The sequence below is a fragment of the Octopus sinensis genome, linkage group LG11, assembly GCF_006345805.1.
Source record: "Octopus sinensis linkage group LG11, ASM634580v1, whole genome shotgun sequence".
NCBI lineage: Eukaryota > Metazoa > Mollusca > Cephalopoda > Octopoda > Octopodidae > Octopus > Octopus sinensis.
The window spans coordinates 63,601,759-63,621,589 of record NC_043007.1 but is presented as its reverse complement, the minus strand read 5'-3'; the positions used below and the strand labels follow the sequence as shown (position 1 = coordinate 63,621,589).

Here is a 19,831-nt window from a genome sequence, read left to right as displayed (position 1 = left end):
CAAAAATCAGCATGATGTAAGACTATATCTGTTGATCTGGCTAAACTGGCACTGATTTGTGAAAGACAGAAGCAAATGGCTGTCAGTAACTGCAGTCTTGAGTTCCATTAAAGATGAAGAAATTAAATAATAGTAAACTAATAGATTAAGATTAATTATTAAAAATTAAATAAATTTAAATTGTACTGAGACAAGAAATTTAGGTAGCTTAATTTTGGACTATTCATTAATTGAGACAGACTAAAATGAAATTAAATACGTAGGCAAGTTGTGAAACTGTCTCTGTATGTAAATACACATAACCTTTGTAATTGAGGTTAACTTCACTGATTCAATATTGCAGTTGGGGTTTCAGATTTCAATTGGAATGTTTTCATTTATTTCACTCACAGTTTAGGAAACGCTTGAACATTTCATCTATTTTCTTCTCCAGTAAAAATTTACACTTTTTGATATAGGCTTAGTTATAGTTAGTAGCTTCATGTAACACATCTGAGTTTTTTTTTTATTAATCATATATATGAGGGTATGTATGGGCATAAATTTATGATTGTATGTTTGAATATTACTCACACACATATATCTTTTATCATTTGCTTCAGTCATTAGACTTCAGCCATGCTAGAGCACCACCTTGAAAGTTTTTTCTAAGCCTGGCATTTATTTTATTGGTCTCTTTTTGCTGAACTGCTAAGTTATGGGGACATGAATAAACCAATGCCAGTTGACAATCGGTGTGGGGGACAGACACAAAGATATACATACACGCGATGAGCTTCTTTCAGTTTCTGTCTACCAGATCCATGCATGAGGCTTTGGTCAGCCTTGGGCTATAGTACAAGACACTTACTTGCCCAATGTATCATGCAGTGGGACTGAACCTGGAATCATGTCATTGGGAAGCAAACTTCTTACAGCTCTGCTGCACCTCATAAATCCACCCAACCATAGAAAATCTGCCTTGACGAGTTCTATCTGACCTATGCAAGTATGGAAAAGTGAATGTTAAATAATGATGATGATAAAACTTTGGAATTCTGTTTGAGTAGAGTTTATTCAAGGACAAAATCAACAATAAACACAGTTTTAAGAGTTAATTATCCTACTGGCTCAGTTCCATTTAGCTTTAAACAAGTACTGTGAATAGATATAACACACTATTGTGAATGAGGGTTACTGAAGTTCTATATAATTAACAAGTGCTGAGTTCAAATTGTTCTGTGAACCTGTAGAAGGCCACAAGTGTAGCTAGAGAATAAGAGCAAAAGATTATAAATTTAGTAAAATCATGGTGTATGTGTTTATGTATGTATGTATATATATGTGTGTGTGTATGTATATGTACATATATGTGTGTATATATATGTATACTCACTCACACACTCCCCATCATTATAATTGTACATTCATTCTTTTTTCCTTTCTGCACATGATTTGTTAATAAAAATAGTTTATAAATGTCATCAATAGTCTGGAGACCAAATATAATGTGCTCATGTGTGGGTTTGTGGCATAAGAGTACAGTTCAGTTTGTAGTCATTGTATTTCATGTGTGTACTGTTGCCATAGAGGCTAGTATACAGCTTTGTCAAATCATTCCAAGATCTGTGGGACCAATCAACAATCACACTTAGAATGCACAAAGACTATTTCTTAGAGACTCCAGTAATAAAAACCAGAGAGAGATGAGCATTGGTTTACAGTTCAGCCAGACTGAAGAAAATTTTCCTTGTCTTTTTCTTTCTCCATCTCTCTACTTACCACTTCTTTCAAACGTTTTTTTCAGTTTTCTTTTCTTCTCATTATTTCTGTTCCCTCCCTGTTTCTCATTTCTTCTGTTCATTCTCTCTTTTGTATTTTCTGTTCTTTCTCTCCAGCTTTCTGTTGTATCTCCCACCCTCCCTTTTCTCCTACCCACTTCACTCTCTCTTCTCTTTTTTGTCACTTCTCTCTCATGTTTTGTTTCTCTCTCTTACTCTCTCACTGTCATATTTCTGATCTGCATGCTTCCAAAATTGTAAACACTCTATTCTCCTATAAAAATATTAGGGTGCTTTAAAAAAAATTGAGAAAATCCCATAAAAATTTTCAGAAATAGATATAACCAAATACTAAGAAGTATTTTGTCCAAAACTACTAATTTTGCTAGACATTCAAAATATAAAAAAATACTTACTATATTCTGATTTACTGTCATGCCTTCTAAGCAATTTGAAACCCAAAATTAAGGTAGCCTAATCTCTGGTTTATGATATATCAAAGAGGTAAGAGTGCTTTGATTCTGCTGGTGTCCTGACCATGTAGAGCATCCTAAAAATGAGAAAGCTGTTAGACTAACCAAAGAAACTTTATAACAAATAATAGTATTTGCAAAGTACCATGTAAAAACTTGAAAATCTACATATTTAAACATATGCAAGAGATTGGACCTAGAAATTCACATAACAAACTCAGTGAGATCCCATTCTCATTTGGTGAAAAATTCTTTCATAATCATAACTGCAAGAAAAAATGAAGTTGTTTACAACCATCTCTGCATTAGTCATTATTAGTTAATCCACTTTTCTTTCTGAAAGTATGACCAACTATGAAGTGTGTCTCTTGAGGTTTAGACATATTGTTTTTATTCTTTTATACTTTTATTTCTTTTATTGGTCTCACTGATTAAATTGTGAACATGCTGGGCCACCAATTTCAAGGTCATGGACAATCACATTGACTCTAGAGCTTATAGAAATATAGTACTTATAGGCAATCTTTATATCCAACTCAACATGGACATATTGGTTAGAAACTGAATACTGCAGTATTCGCTATGAGTAGTCCTCTCACATAGACACCTTATATAGAAAAGCACAGACATGCATCATAGCAGACAAGAATCCTCTGGCATGGATACTGGAACTGCCAGATTATGTGGGATTTCATCATACTGCACATCCTCAATGACAGGCGTCCACATACCATCCAAATCTCACTGTCAGCAATATGTAGAATAGGAGTGACTTTTTGGGCACTGATGTTGCAACTAGCCAGCTGACTTGTTAAAAAATAAGTGTTTATTTTATCCATCTCTAGTTATAAAGCTCTTAGATTATGGAACATCGAAGAGCATTATATAACACTAGTTTTTAGACCAGTGTAATCAGGAACATAGGTGTGCACATAAATACATGTGTGTGTATGTATTAGATGTAATGCAACATAACTAACTCAAGGGTGTCATTTTGTGTATGTTACTTTTTAACTGATACATAAATTTTAATGTCCACTTTACTATGTTTGCATGGGTCAGATGGAGTTTATTGGGCCAGCTTTTCTATGTTTGAATGTCCTTCCTGTTACCAGCCCTTACCTGTTTCAAATGCAAGATAATATTTCCCCATGGCTAGACATGTTTTGCAGAATATTGGCAATGAATGACCATGGTTGTATGAGACTGTGATACTCATTTATAACAATCATACAATGTCAAGACTAGGAGACACAAACATACTCATACACATACATGTATTGCGAGGATGATCCGGTTCTTGACTGAAGATTGAAGGCTTCGAATGTCCCGTCCGTGTTTTTTGTATCATCTTCTAAATGTTTTGTATTTTTTTACCTATACATATATATATATATATATATATATATATATATGTTGAATCGTTAGCCCCTACACGCAATTTTTTTCTCTCCTTGTTTCTTTTCTGTGTCTCTTTCTGTTGAAGAGCGTAGGCTCGAAACGTAAAAGTCTTGTTTTATTTCTATTCCTGAGCACCATACTAATACATTGTTTGTTTGTACTCCACCTGCCTTCGTCTTTTGTTTATTTTCGTAAACCTTCCCGTTTTATATATATATATATATATAATTTTCAGCTGTAACCAAGATGGGAGGGTCAATATTCATTATGTTCTATTTATGTCAAAAATCCTAAATGTTAAATTTTACTATTAAATTCACCTGAAGAAAATTGATTTTTTTACATGATGTAATAGTTTTGTTCATCAATAAAGAACACATCTGAAACAGCTGTAGTGGACTTTATATGTGTGTGGTATCATTTAATGTACTCAGTATAAAGATACAAGCTACTAATAGTTTGTTTCTTGCTTTAGAGACATACGTCTAGGCTGGTTTTTATAACATGCCTTGTCTCCAAACAATTTCAGACTTTAACACATGGTCTAGTCAATTTTCAAATCAAGATGCTAGTACAAAGGAAATCACAACAAAGAAACTAAAAGGAAGTAGATGCAAAAAATTAGAAAGATAAATAAAAACAGAAAAAGAAAGGAAAGATAATGAGAACTGTGTTCCTTTTGACCATAAAGCTAGTTGTTGTATAATAATCCAATGGAGAGTGTCTCACAGGCTTTGGACCTAAGGGAACATAACTCTAGTTTTCTTTTTCATTCACCCTTCCACTTATTGTATCTACCACCTTTTTGGTTTCTTTTCTCATGATTTCCCTTGTACCAGCATCTTGATTTGAAAGTTGAATAGACCATGTGCTCAGAGCCTCACGATTGCTTGAAGACACAAGGCATGTTATAAAACCTGCCCAGACTTGTGTCTCCAAAGCAAGAAATTATGAATAGCTCTTGTAGCTAGTATCTTTATACTGTTTACATTAAATGATATTTATCCCTCACTAGATGGAATACCTTTTTTGTTATCTTACCATAATGGAAGAGTGAATTATATATATATGTATAGTTAAATCAAATAAATGAACAATAAAATTAACAATAACAAACAAGAGGACATGCACAAGGAATGTATTAGTTTGACATTCAGTAAAAAGAGAGAGTTGACGTTTGAGGCATAGCTCTTCATTGGGAAGGAGAAAGGGAAAAGTCAAAAGAAGGAAAAGATATCATCAACAGCACACATTTGTAGTTACATTATATATAAAATATGCACACACATGATAAGCTTCTTTTGGTTTCAGTGGTGCTACCAAATCCACTTGTGATGCTTTGATTGGCCCAGGGCTATGAAATAAGACACTTCAGCAAGATGCCATGCAGTGGGACTGAACTTCATACCATGTTGGAAAGCTTCCTATATGTATACATACATGCATACATACACGCACACAAAGACACCCAGTACACTCTGTAAAGTATTTGGTGTCTGGAATGATATTCAGTTTTAGAAACCTTACCAAAACTAGGGCAAGATGTGGTCTTCCAAACTATTGGATCCTGTCTCACTGTCCAACTCATATCAGCATGGAAAGCAAATATAAAGATGATGATGATGATGTCACAGTGGGCATTTGCACAATTTCTACCCACCAAATTCCACTCGCAAAGTATTGGTTGCCTCCAGAGGTAATAGAAGGTACTTGTCCAAAGTGTTGCTCAGTAGGATTCATCTCAGAACAGTGTGGTTGGAAAGTATATATTCCAACCACACAGCTGTGCTGGCATTTAATGCTTAACATTTTTGCATGTTCAAGTCTGTTCAAAAGCATTTTACTTTCTTACAAACCTAAATTCAACAAAATCCAAATTTTTTTAACATTTGCTATCTTTTATGGTTAAAACCTTCCAAATTTTTATACTCCATTTTCTTTGTGTGCGTGCGTGTGTGTGTGAGCATGCGTGCATCATCATTATCATCATTTAACGTCCGCTTTCCATACTAGCATGGGTTGGACGATTTGACTGAGAGCTGGTGAACCAGATGGCTGCACCAGGCTCCAAACTTGATCTGGCAGAGTTTCTACAGCTGGATGCCATTCCTAACGCCAACCACTCCGAGAGTGTAGTGGGTGCTTTTATGTGCCACCGGCACAAGGGCTAGTCGGGCAGTACTGGCAACGACCTCGTTCGAATCTTTTTACCCATGCCACCGGCACAGGTGCCAGTAAGGCGATGCTGGTAACGATCACTCTTGAATGGTGCTTTTTACATGCCACCGGTACGGCTGTGCGTGTATTCATCAGCATATGGGAATTGATCTCTTCACACTTCGTACATTTTATATAAACTTTTAGGAATCTATAGAAGAGTTAAACCTACTGCAACTGTCCTAGTATGTGTGGAAAATTCTGAGTGAGACGTAAGATAACCATCTCTATTCAGCTTTCTGCCTCTTCTTTTCCCTCTTTCCCTTTTCTCTCTTCTACTCTTTCTTTATTATTATCTCTTTCTGTCTTTCATCTTTTCCTTACACAACACTGTCCTCTTTTTTGTGTTCTCTCACATATTTTCTATTCTGCTGCTTATCTTTCTCCTTCCCTCTCTCTCACACTCAAACTCACCCTCATCTCTTCCTGTCTTTTTCTTTTTATTCATTTTCATTTAATTTATATGCCTTTTCTCTCCTTAAAATATATTTTTAATAAAAGATTTTTTTCTAGTAGTTTTACTGACATTGAACTCGAACTATGCTATTTGTCCCATTTAATTCTCTATATGTACCCACTAATATAGTTAATGAAAAGACAGAGGAGTAGAGAGCAGATCCAAGCTTCTCAATGTGGCATTGACTGATGTTTAAACCTCTTGACTGTATCACAGTGAGTCAGACATGCTGCTGTTCTGTTCTAGAGTCATGTTTTAAAAATCAATGACATTCAGTAATATGTTGAAAGTGTTGTTGTTCTTCTTTTAACTGTCCTTGTATTTTCTTGTCATGAACATTGTTAGAATATCATCATAGTTTTTGACATTTCCATATAGTTTTGTCCACTTTTCTTTTTGTAACTCTTCTGCTGTAGACTAGAAGATGTTTTAAATTTCAGTCTTCAGTTACTGTAACTTAAATAGTAATTGATGGTCATGATATAAAAGTAAATTATGATAATATCTTTTATTAGATAATACATTAGTCATCATCATTGTTTTATGCATGCTTTCCATGTTGGCATGAATTGGATGAGTCATTACTTTATGGGTCTGTTCTTATTTGGAGTTACTGCTCCCCTAGACTGGTTGGAGAACTATGTTTATTCATACATTTCAATTTTCAGCTTGGCTTTTATGTCTGGCTGTCTTTCTTATTTGCAATTACTTAACATAGTGTACTGAATGCATTTTATTGTGGCATTATCATAAGAGAGGTTGTCATGATCTTGACAAGATTAAGTGGTCCTCTGAACCCCGTGTCATCTTCACTCAATTGCCAACCACTTCACAGATTGTGCTGGGGGAATTTTATCATGGTACCAGCACTGGTTGGGTTACTGTTCATTCAGTGCAATGTAACAGAAATGGTGAATACACTGGAAAATATGATAATTGTAGTGGTGGTGACAAGTTCACTTGCTGGTTGCTAGTTGGTAGTGTAGAAGGTAGGGAAAGAGTAAGGAATGCATGGTGCTGACTAGAAAGGATAAAGGTGACATCGTCTTCGCTCACCATGTGAATAGAGCAGAGTGGTGACATTTAGTAGATATGACCCAGAAGTTGTTTCTCTTTGGTTACTATCGCAAACAGCAGTAACTTTCTTCAACTGAATACATGTTGTTGATTGGTTGAAATTACCCAAATACGACAACTTTAACATGAAATAACTTCTAAAATACCAAATTTTGTCAAAAATGTTCAAAGTAAACTGTGTTCTGCCTGAGACATTCCACCAGTATACAAAGTTTCAAGCTGCTTAGTTAAAAAAAAATTAATTAAAAAATCTGTGAGCCAAACTGAACATCCATAAATTTGAAACATTTAATCCATAAAGTGTAGCAAAAATACTGAATAGTTGCATTAGCCAATGAGTAGGAGCTGCTGTCATTTGATGTTTCCTTACTCGTTTATTCTCTATCATGGAATGCTAACCTAGCATACAACTTTCTGAGTAAGTGGTTTGAATTATGAAAGGGCATCACTGTAAAAATTCATATTCAAATATATGCATATAAAATGCTAAACTATCTAGCCACCCAGAATAGATTCTGTGGTTAAATGGTTTCAACCATGAAACTACTTGCTTTTAGGTTCCAATGTAAGGATTATATTGCACTTTTGACTCTTTTGATACTAACTTACCTGAAACCAATTTGGTTCTATGATACAAATTTCTTGTTTTAAAGTAATCTAAATTAAAAACTTCCAGTACGGTTTCGTATTAATTTATATTCAAAATACCAGCTTCATAATGACAATTATTTTATTAAATTCTTCGTTAAACAAAGGCAAGGTATTTCAACAGAAATATTACAAAAATGTTTAGCAAAATCTTTTGATTTTATCATCTCTGGCAATCTGAGCTCAAAAAAACCCCCACTTACTTGGAAACAGGAAACCCGGTGTCAGGAAAGACATCCAGCTGCTGAAAAACTGTCGAGTTTGATGGTAAAGAATAACGACTAATTGTAGCTACAACTGCAGCAACAATTTTAGTTAATAAATTCAATACCAGACTGAAATAAGTATTAGCAGTGATACAATTGACTAAAAGTCCTCAAAAGCTTTGCCTTAGTATAGCCACACCCCATTTACTGAAACCAGGAAAAGAATTAAAGAATGTAATTTCAAACTAAATATTTTCTATGAGTTCAACCTTCTCAAGTCCACAGTTGTTAGCACTTCTGTGTATCAACATCTACTATATTGTAATTTTATTGAATTCTATAAGTAAGGAGTTAAATTTTGCATGATCCACAGCAACTGGCAACAGGTGTGGCTCTGTGGTAAGTAGCTTGCTTACCAACCACATGGTTCTGGGTTCAGTCCCGCTGCGTGGCACCTTGCGCAAGTGTCTTCTAATATATACTCGGGACGACCAAAGCCTTGTGAGTGGATTTGGTAGACGGAAACTGAAAGAAGCCTGTCGTATATATGTTTGTCCCCCCAACATCGCTTGACAACCAATGATGGTGTGTTTACGTCCCCGTAACTTAGCGGTTTGGCAAAAGAAACCAATAGAATAAGTACTAGGCTTACAAAGAATAAGTTCTGGGGTCGATTTGCTTGACTAAAGGCGGTGCTCCAACATAGCCACAGTAAAATGACTGAAACAAATAAAAGAATCTGTAAGAGCCGGCAACAATCTGTGTAAAAGCTATTATGTGTAATTATTTTAAATGTAAAATCATTACTTTTATCTGTCAAAATCTGAACTGCTGGCATGCCATAGCTTTACCCACAAAATCATGTTTGCTAGCACCTTCAATAACTTCCAAAATAAAGGTTGATTTGAGTAGGCATGATTGTGGTTAAGAAGTTGGCTGATGTCCTGAAGTCTAGCTGTGTTCAGGCAATACCTTGTAATTGAAATTGGTACATAGAAACAGAAAAAGCCTATTGTGCATGTATATATATTTGTAATTATGTATGTATACACATTTGTATATCTGTGGGTGGGTGAGTTTGCATTTCCCCTTTTTATATGTCTGCTAGTTGTAAACAAAAGACTCATCTAAACGGTGTCATTTGTTACCAGTTCTCTATGGAAACAACTAACACCATTGTTTCAGTGGATTGCAGGATTATTACCTCATTTAGGAACAGGTGGGGGTATGTATTCCAGAAGGACATCCAACTGCAGAAAACTCTGTCCCAATATATTCTTGTCTGACTACCCCATCCCCACCCCATCCATCAAGCATGGGAAATTAAACATTAAACAATGATGGTGATATGATACCTAATTAATTATGGTTTTAACTTTGATAAACTGAACATCTGAAATTTTTTAGTAAAAATGGCTATTGAAGATAACACAGAAGATGTATATTTTTAAATTACATCCCATTTCTGACTGATTTTCCATGAAAAATTTACTCAAGTACCTATTGCTTGTAGCAAAGTTTGAAGATGAGATTTGAATGCAAGAAGTTCAATATGGTATCCGTTCAAAGAAGGAAACAATAAAAAAGCTGCTAATTCATCTTTTGGCTAAGTATGGCAAACTTAACTATGAAATTGTGGCTTTAATCTGTTAGTGCACTAATTTCAAGCAATGAAAAGGAAAAAATGAATTTAAAAACCTGAAGGTTTTAAGGGAAAAAATGGAGTTTTGGTTTTCTTTACCTGTCCTATTGTAGGTAGACAACTTTAGTGGTGAATTATGTACAATTGAATGAATTTACCAATTAAATACAAAGAAATAGGAAAAAGGAGAGATAAGAAAGAAAAGAAAAAAGGGGGAGAAGCAGCATAAGATAGAGGAGGAGGGGTAGATGGGCTACATACTGCAGGACAAATGGTGTGCTCAGCCATGCCCTGTGATTGCGCTGCTGCAGGGAATGGCCAACGACACTCGCTGTAGCAGCCACACTACCTCATGGTGTTCATTTCTGCAGTGGGCTGCCATTATCCCTATTTTGAAGAGGAAATTTGTAGTATGTAGTGTGAGAACACCTGATATCTTGATATCAATCAACACAAACTGATAGCTGCTGCTCAGGCCCCTGTATTTATTGCTTTTTCCCTCCTCTGCTTTACGGGTTGTGACACCCAGGTTTGCACGTCGCATCATAGACTAGAGATCTGCCTCCCTCATTAAAACCAATGCTCAGACTAGCTTGCTCACGAATAACAAAAAATGCTGGCAAAGCCTTGATATATTTGAATAGGAGGAGGAGTTAAGCTGCAGCAAAAGTAAGTGTATCCTTTTGTATTACCAACTATACCCCACAACCTTGCAACGTAAACAGATGCTGTAAAAGCATGAACAAACAGAAACACTGGCTCCATACATTAGCTCCTTATCATGACAAATTGTTCTGACTTTTATCCCAATAACTAATTTTATTTACTCTTCAACAAAGCTCTCTTATTTGTTAGAATAGTTTCCAACTGTTTCAGAATAAATATGAAAATTCAGTTGTCCACTTCTTATCGTCTTTTTTTCTTCTTTTTCTTTCTTTCTTTGCACTCATTTTCATTGATGATAAATCTATTTCTAATGGTTGACTTTGCTGGTGTGTTACTCCGGAGATACCAACTGAACTTGTTCCAACTTGTTGTTGTCAAGCTTGTATTATTTTACTTAACAACCTTTCAACATTACCATTTCTGTGTTATTTCTCATTTGGCTATTTTATGATATTGTCACATAGATACTACTAGGTATAGTTGAACTTTTGAACTGTATCAGATTTACTGGAGTTGTTGACATCTGAGCAGCAGGTGAATAAAGATCACATAGGCTAAGATTAAATTCTGGTTAACTGGTTGAAAGAATTTTAGAGAAGGCCTACCTTTATTCATCACAAAAGAGTCTTTCTCTCTATCTAAAAAACTGGGCTTTATATAATAAGGCAGATATAAGATGGAAAGGATTCTTAGTAAGAGAAAAAAAGTTTGCCACTTTAGCATGTTCTCTACTTGGCCATTTACACTTTAGCATGCAATCAAACTATAAGCCTAATTCTAAACACTAACCCAATTCTTAACACAGATCATGTCATTTCACAGTGTAAACAACAGATAATACAATAGACTGCTAAAGTATTACCAAAATTTCACTTATATTGGTGTCTTATAACGCCCATTCATGATAGCAGTTCCTAATAGGAAAACCATCAGCTATAAAAACATTATTAAAGTTAGTAGGTAATGCAGAAACCTCCAAAGTAATCCCAGGTGCATTGATGAGTAGAATTTGTTGCAAGCACTTCCTAACTATGATCAAGCAAAAAATAATTATTTTAATCCTTTAACCCTTTCGTTACCAACCTGGCTGAAACCGGCTCTGGCTCTTTAGTATAAATGTCTTGTTTTCATAAGTTTTGAATCTAAATCTTCCACTAAATCTTAGTCACAATTTATGTTCCCAACACTAGCTTAATGATAACTAAGTTATTTTACTAAATTCTTTGTTATATTTAAAATGATTGGAAGAAACAGAGCATCTCAAAATAAATAGTGACGAAAGGGTTAACCTCACTATCCTTCATTTTAGTCTTAGTATAATTTATAATAGTCTAATTGTTAGAAATTTTAAAACGAAGATACTCTGATATGATATATATAGATTGATACACAGTATGTGTATCCTTATTAATTTTTTTGTGGAGGAGGTTGTACTTCTGGAATTGATGGAGTAAGGCAGATTGCATAATTAATACAATTAAAATGAACAATAGACTTAAAATATTTTAATCTCTACATAAAACTCACGGGCAGATTTACCAGATGATCAGAAGGACCAGTATTGCAAAGCTTTATAAAGAACTGTGCATTGAATAGAGTAATATCTTAACCCTTTAGAAGGTGGTGAGCTGGCAGAAATATTAGTATGCTGGGCGAAATTCATAGTGGCATTTCATCTGTCTTTACATTCTGAGTTCAAATTCGACCAAGGTTGACTTTGCTTTTCATCCTTTCAGGGTTGATAAATTAAGTACCAGTTGCGTAGTGGGGTTGATCTAATCGACCGGCTCCCTCCCCCCAAATTTCAGGCCTTGTGCCTAGAGTAGAAAAGAATATCTTAACCCTTTAGCATTTAAACCAGCCATATCTAGCCCAAGTATCTCATATGAGTAATTTGAATGCTAAAGAGCTAATCAGTATTAGTGTTTAGTGGCTATGTTAGGATACTTTCAGCATGTATATATTGGTGTATATGAAGGCTAAGGCCATGGCACAAATAATAGAAGAGTACACATAGATCTTGGTGTTTTTTTAGGAATATCAGAAAGCTGTCTGATTGAGAATCCCTCCAATAATACATAAGACTCCATGTATTTATAATAGTTTTGTATTTTTACATGTATTTCTTTTTCTGCTCATGTAAAATAATTCAAAATGAAATCATTGATCTTTGTTGGGGTTTTTTTTTCGGGAGTTGGGGGGTGGGATTTACACCTGTGTCATTTCTATGAAAGTCCATCTAATTAATATTCAAGAGCTTAACCATATGAGCAATTTCTGTTCTGGAGTGCCTTCCAGTTATTGCAATATTGGAACATATAAGTGACTTTTATAATTATTTTTGTTTAGTTCAGTTTGAGGTTTAATTCTCATGCTTGCATGGGTACATTTTGTGTCTATACATATATAGAAGTAATGATGCAAATAAACAAATAGACATGCATCAACCACACATACTCAGCTTGCCTGTCGGTAGGCTACAATCTAGTGCAGAGGAGATGACTTCTTCAAATGCTGTATGTTAAAACACCTGAAAGTCAAAGACAGGCAAGACAACTCACCCTAAATTCCAACAGGCTTCTTTCAGTTTCCTTCTACCAAATCCACATCCACTCACAAGGCTTTGGTCAACCAGGGGTTACAGTAGAAGACACTTGTCCAATGTACCACACAATAGGAGTAAACCTGAAATCGTGAGGTCAGGGAGCAAAATTCTTACCCTACAGCCATACCATAACATATTCAATAACAAAAGTCTTGCGTAATTCTCTGTGACTAGACTACACGTCATGTTGTGATTTGTGACAGTGACCTTGATAATGTAAAAATAGCAAGTTTACATACTCATATACACAAAAATTTTCTCTGTCTCAAACTCTTTCACTAGCCACCAATTTATTCATAGATCCACTCTCTCATTCAGTAGCTAACTCAGTCACTTAGCCATTGACAGATTAAATTTATTTACTTTTCTCACTGTTTAAATCATTTTTGTCATTTGCTTACTCACCTGGTGAATTGTTTGGATGAGAAATTCAGTTTGCAATTTGACTAAGAAAACCCAGTGATTGCTGGAGTGGGAGAGATGTTTAGATTGTTGTCTTAGCAACTATCACTATCATCATCAATATTATCTGTTGGTTTTTCTTAATTTGAGTGTGGAGGAGGAGGATACACATTATTTTCTTTTAGAGGCCAAAGCTTCCTTCTGACCCATTTCAAGTGACATTCTTTTATATGAATGTCATATTTACTCTCAACAGTAGTAATATGAACAATAGGAGCAACAACACATTAATTTCCTATTTCAAAGATTGCTTGTTCATTTATTTTATTTATTTATTAGATACCTTGCACGTGCCAATAGAAACTAATCATCCACAAATGCACACACACAGACATTTACATTCGTAATGAAATTTTTTTTAAAATCTAGGTGTAATCCATCTACATTTATATGCAAGAGACAAGGTGACAAGAGACAAAAATGCATATAAATTAGAATTATTTTGTAAACATGATTTTTACATGTTTTTAAGTTTCCATCTTCCATTTGAGTCTGTTCCCCAGCAATTAACAGCTTCTTTCTTCAGTATTGATTGAATGACAGAAATCTTTCTCAGATGAGCTTGTCACAGACAAGGAAGCCATATATTCTCAATGTGTTATTACATTTTTTGTATTATTTCTATCAATTTTTCTTTTCTTTTTTTTTGGTTTTTTTTTTGCTGTATTTACAAACCCAGTGTACTGGCTTACATCAAAAAAATAAAAAAAAGAAATAGAATAAGTCTGGAGGCTATTACATACTTTACCAGGATGTTTTGTTTGCTGTTAGCAACATATCAAGTCTGTTGATCATTTATAGGCACTTATGACAATTTAAATGTTTCATTTATTTTTATAAAACCTTTTTTCTCATTATTGTTCCAGTAGGTAGTGTTCTTCTAATACTAGATTCAATATACATGCTATACTATTTGCTTTGTTTAGATGACTTCTCCATATTGTTCATCAAGATTCTGTTTTTACATTATGGCTGATTTGAAGGAGAATTGGCTGCTATTTCTAGCAGGTCACTTAACCTCACACGTTTGTTAGAAATTTTTATGGCAGACAATGAGTGCTATATTTTGTTCACATGGCATTTCAGTGAAATAACTTAATCAAAACTTCCTCATACTCTTTTATTCTTTTACTTGTTTGACTGTGTCCATACTGGAGCACTGCTAAATAAGTTTCTGTGAATCCTTCTTAATTAGGGTGGGTATCTTTGGATTTAGGTACATGTATGTTGTATCGATAAAATCAAAGCAATCTGGTAAAATGCAGGGATGAGCTTGGATGTCTTGAGTGAGTAAAGTGAATGCCTGAGTGTTTGAAAACCACTTATTAGGATATTATTACAGGTTTCTCTTTTAGTGGTTTTGGGTTCAACCCCACTGCATGGCACCATGGGCAAGTATCTTTTACTATAACCCTGAGCCAGACGTCCTTTGTGAATAAGATCTGTGTTGTATTTTTTGTACTCGTTGTGTCTGTGTGTGTACCCTTGACATAACATCATGTGATGGTTGTAAATAAGCATCACCATCATACAAACAATGTTCATTTCCAGTCTTCCGTGAAAAACTCAGGATACTCAAATCCATTTTTGGAAAATATTACTTTGCTTGGAAACAGGTGTGGGTTGGACACAAGAAGGGCATCCAGTCATAGAAAATCTGCTTCCACAAATTGTATCTGACCCATGCAAGCATGGAAAAGTGGATGTTAAGTGATGATAAGGAATGATTTCAAATGATTTCATGACCTTGTTTTTAAATGTCATAGTTGTTGTATATCAATGAATATTTAAGTGAAAAATAATATATTTTCCTTTCAAGCATCAGAATTGAGTACTTTACTGATTTATGGTTTTTATAAAATAGTTTACCCTCCTCAAAAATAATTACATTCAAGTTGGTGAAAGAACTGCATTCAGTAAATCAAAATAGGTTTATAGCAGAATTAATTTATTTGCTGAAGGTTTTAGTAAATCTATCACCATTTTTATTACCTTACTCCTCCTTCATCCAGTCTCCATCTTTATTGTTTTCCTTTCATCACACATTGTTATATTTGGGAGTGAAATATTCACAGCATTTTTTCTTGGTGGCATGTGAAGAAAATAATATATTTTCGACCAAAAATACAACACTGATCTTATTTTTTCATATGTTGCATTACATGAACTCAGTGGTTAAATTGAATATATTTACTGTTTTCCATTTCATTTCTCCAAATTCCTTAAAAACCATCTTGATCTGAAGATAGCATGTGATGGACAGACAGAAAAATAACTCTTATTATAATATAGATTTATCTCCGAGTGAAGCTTGTGCAATTTTATATGCAACTTAACATACATTTTTCGTTTGATAGCTAACAATTTTCTTATTTACACTTTCACTTACTGCTTTCTTTCATTTTACTTCCATCTACACTTGTCACATAGTCTCTGTGGGTCATTCAACCGTTTAGAAATAGTAGTCGAGTCTCATTTAACTCCACTTATTTTCCCACTTGACTTTAATTTCCAATTCATTTGATCTTTTCCTGATCAAGATGAGTAAGCTCCTAAGCATTGCAAATAGGATAAGCTGAGGATTTCCAAGAGTTCTAAGTGTGATGTTTTAATTTTAAAAAAACAACTACATTTTTGAAAGTTACACATAGTCCTTACAGGTCTTGAGTATTGCCTATGAATGAAATACTGTATCACAACTTATGCATTGTCAGCAGTCATTGTACAACTGTATCTTTTTGAATCCTGAAGCATTCACTAATCTGAATCGGTGATATTTGATTAAAATCTTTTGATGAAAGGTGCAACCCCTAGATGCTAAAGCAGAAATATATTAGTCTACTCTAAATGATAAGTAACATTGTATGTAAGTTCTTGAAGACTAGATCTGTCTCACCTTTGGAATCTTATTCATATCATTTGCACTAGAAATACTTTTACTAACCAAGTTCTTGATCCTCCTCATCCTCCGGTTTCTTTTTTATTTAGAAAATGGTAGTTGGTCTGTATTTACTAGGCCCTCTTTGAGAAGCAATGATTCATATTTGGTTTTCACATAGGGCTTTATATATATATATATCCAACCATCTTCTCTGCCCACTATTTCATGGGAGGGTCATGGGAGTAGTGTCCTCAGGTACCTCCTTCATACGGTCCTATCAGAAGCAACTGTCATTACACTTTCCAACTGGATTCCCAAGTGTCACCAACTGAGACTATGGATGTTATCCAACCATCTCATTATTGTTCTACCCCTAGATTTCCTGCCAGTTGGCTTGGCTTGAAAAATCCTTCTTGCATTTCTTTATTGTAACATTCTAATTACATGTCTGTAGTACTGAAGCTATAACCTCTCAATGTGGGAAAGTAGCAGCTCAACCTGAAAAGATTTCCAAGCTGTGCACCTTTGTCAAGTATCTTTTGAGATCCTTCAAAGCAACCCCATTTCAGCCACTTTTATTCAAAATCATACTGTTTTGGTCATAATCCTACGTTCATGACCATAAGTGAGGAAAGGCATGAAAACTGATTTGAAAATAGCGAGTTTGGTCTTTTTTAATCAACTTCTCTTTTTAAGATTGAATACTGGAGCTGAGACATTACTATGTCAGCACTTGCTATTCAGCCTTCTCCCATCACTTATGAATACTGCCTTGAGATATAGGACTAGAGCTAAGGTAAATTTTAGTTCTGAAAAAGAAATGTTATCTTACTTAAATATTAGAGGTAATATGATTTTGTATTATGTGGCTAAAATGTTGGGCAATTTCCTATGTGTTCAGACCTTGCTACTGTGTAACCTTCAAACCAGTCAAAGGTCCCCTATACAGTCAGTTGTCTTGCTAGAAGTAGCTTTGTAGTACTTTACATTTTGAGTTCAAATCTCACTGAAGTCAATTTTGCTTTTATCCTTTCAAGGTTGATAAAATAAAGTGTCACTCAAGTAATGGGTTGATGGTATTGACTAACCCACTCCCTTCAAAATTTCTGGTCTTGTGCTTAAATTAGCAACAGTTTATTATTTTGCTGTTATTGTTTAGAGTTTCAATTATAATAACTACAACAGTAATAATATTAATAACAATACCAATTTATATTTTCATTTCAGAATTGGATAAATGAATATACGTCTTCATTGGGTGTAGGAGTATTTCATTCTGGTGTACAAATCTACGGATCTGGTAAGTTCCCTTTCTGTTTTTCTTTTGTGTGCATATGTGTGTGGTTGCAAGGTCTCTGCTAAACTCTTATTGTTCTATATTCTTTGATTTTTCAAATTCCACTGAGGTCAACTTTACCTTTCAGCCTTTCAGCATATAGTAAGATAATTACAAGCTGTACCTATCTTATTGTACTTATTGACTGGTGTCCTTCCCCCAAATTTCAGGCCTTGTGCCTATAGTAGAAAGGATTATTGTTTGATGACTTTTGAATTCATACTTCTTTATCATAATACTATACCTTTAATTGTGAAAACCCACTTTCTTTTTATACATTTACATGCTCTTGTTCAATTCTCCTTCATTTTAGAAATCTAATAAAGAGTCCATTATTTACAGCTTCATTAAACTTTTCTTGACCATACTTGCTCACATCCTCTCCTTTTGTAATACCAGTGGATCCATTGTAGTTCTTTGTTATAAATTGGACAAGGTGATGTATTTGCTTTAAAATAACAAAAATCGGTATCTACAGATACCTGATGTTGATAATTCTACAAAAATAGAATTAGTACAGCTTAATACATTGTGCTAAGGATTTCTTGAAATGCCTCTACACCAATTTAGGTGGATATTAATCCTTCAGCTACATCTCCTCTATTTATAAATGGTAGCTGCTGTACTTCAGTGTTTTGTCTTAGAATTGATATCATTAATAGAAAATACGTAAAAGGCAGAATTTGATGTTTAAAATCGTGTGTTTGAACCCTTTGATATACTCTGGTCTTTTATTTGATACCTTTTTAATGCTCCACAGGGCCAGTGTTTATCTCAGTTGCCTTATGTTGGGCAGTGAAGAGATGACTGTTTTCTTCTGGCTAGAGTGTTGGGCTTGTGCATAGAGCTTATCCTGCCGCCACTTCAAGCCAATAAATCATTTATCAATTCCACAAGTTACACCTACTTAAGAAGGAGGAGGGGCAGTGCTCATAGTCATTCAGGGCCCTCTTGGGATTGATATTAAAATTTAATATGATTATTGGTTTTCCATTTGAACTTCAAAACTAGTGCAGATATGGAGCTCCAGCTTTGAAGAAGGACTTGGTAAAGTCAGAATAAAAAACATAATAGGAATTCAGTTCTATATTTAAGAGATGAGGAATTATGTACATTATTTACATTTGACGGATATTTGTCCTCATCTTGTTTGTTGTTAACAACAAAGATGAGGACAAATATCCATCAAGTATAAATAATGTAGATAATAGGGATTATTAAAGAAGAGGAGCACTCATCAAGTGGTGGGATTAAGTGTACTATTAAGAAGAGAGAGAGAGAGCATGTCTATGAACCAATAATTATAGAATGTGGATAGTCTTTAATTTACACGAATGTGATGTGTGTGTCCCGTTCCAAATTTTTGAGCAGAACTCTATAGGATGTTGTAAAGAGATCAGGACTAACTTATTTTCTGGCTCAGGAAAGAAAAGTTAGCCTTTATAATGCATTGTTGGTTACAAAATTTACAGTCTTATATAAGAGTTAGCTTTTATATAAAGATTATCATGTTTTTGTTTGTTTTTTTAACTATGTGTTATTTACAACTAATGAGGATGTAGGTGTGCAATTTTTTAAGATATTAGTGTCTTGCTTCAGTTGAATGAGACAATGTTTTGCCTTCATTGCAGGATAGTTTCTCTTCTGAAGATATATGTTATTCCATGTGGGTGGTGTGAAGGTCACATGTGTATGAACCATTTGCATGGAAGTTAGTGAAAGAGTTGTAGTTTAAAAGTGATATAATGTAGGTCATTAAGCTAGAGAATGAAGTATAAAGGTGGGGAGAATAATCCTTACAGGAGGTACTCCTTAGCTGAATAAATGAGAGTTTTAGCCAATGAGGAATCAGTTTAATAAGAAATTTCTAATTCAGATGATTATGACTTTCAAAGTGTTTGTTTCTTATTAGGCGCTTGATACTCTATATTCAGTGCACCATGTACACAAAACAATATTGATAATTATTATATATTGTCTTTAACATGAGTAGCACTTAA

The 19,831-nt window shown here is 34.4% G+C and overlaps 1 protein-coding gene across 1 annotated transcript in view; it reads left to right on the top strand.

Annotated features, from left to right (window-relative positions):
* The window catches only part of LOC115217071 (deubiquitinase DESI2-like), a 62,064-nt gene that overhangs the window by 28,686 nt on the left and 13,547 nt on the right, over positions 1-19,831 (top strand). The window contains exon 2 of the mRNA XM_029786659.2: positions 17,723-17,795. Coding sequence (XP_029642519.1) covers positions 17,723-17,795 — 73 coding nt within the window. The remainder of the gene's footprint in view (positions 1-17,722; positions 17,796-19,831) is intronic.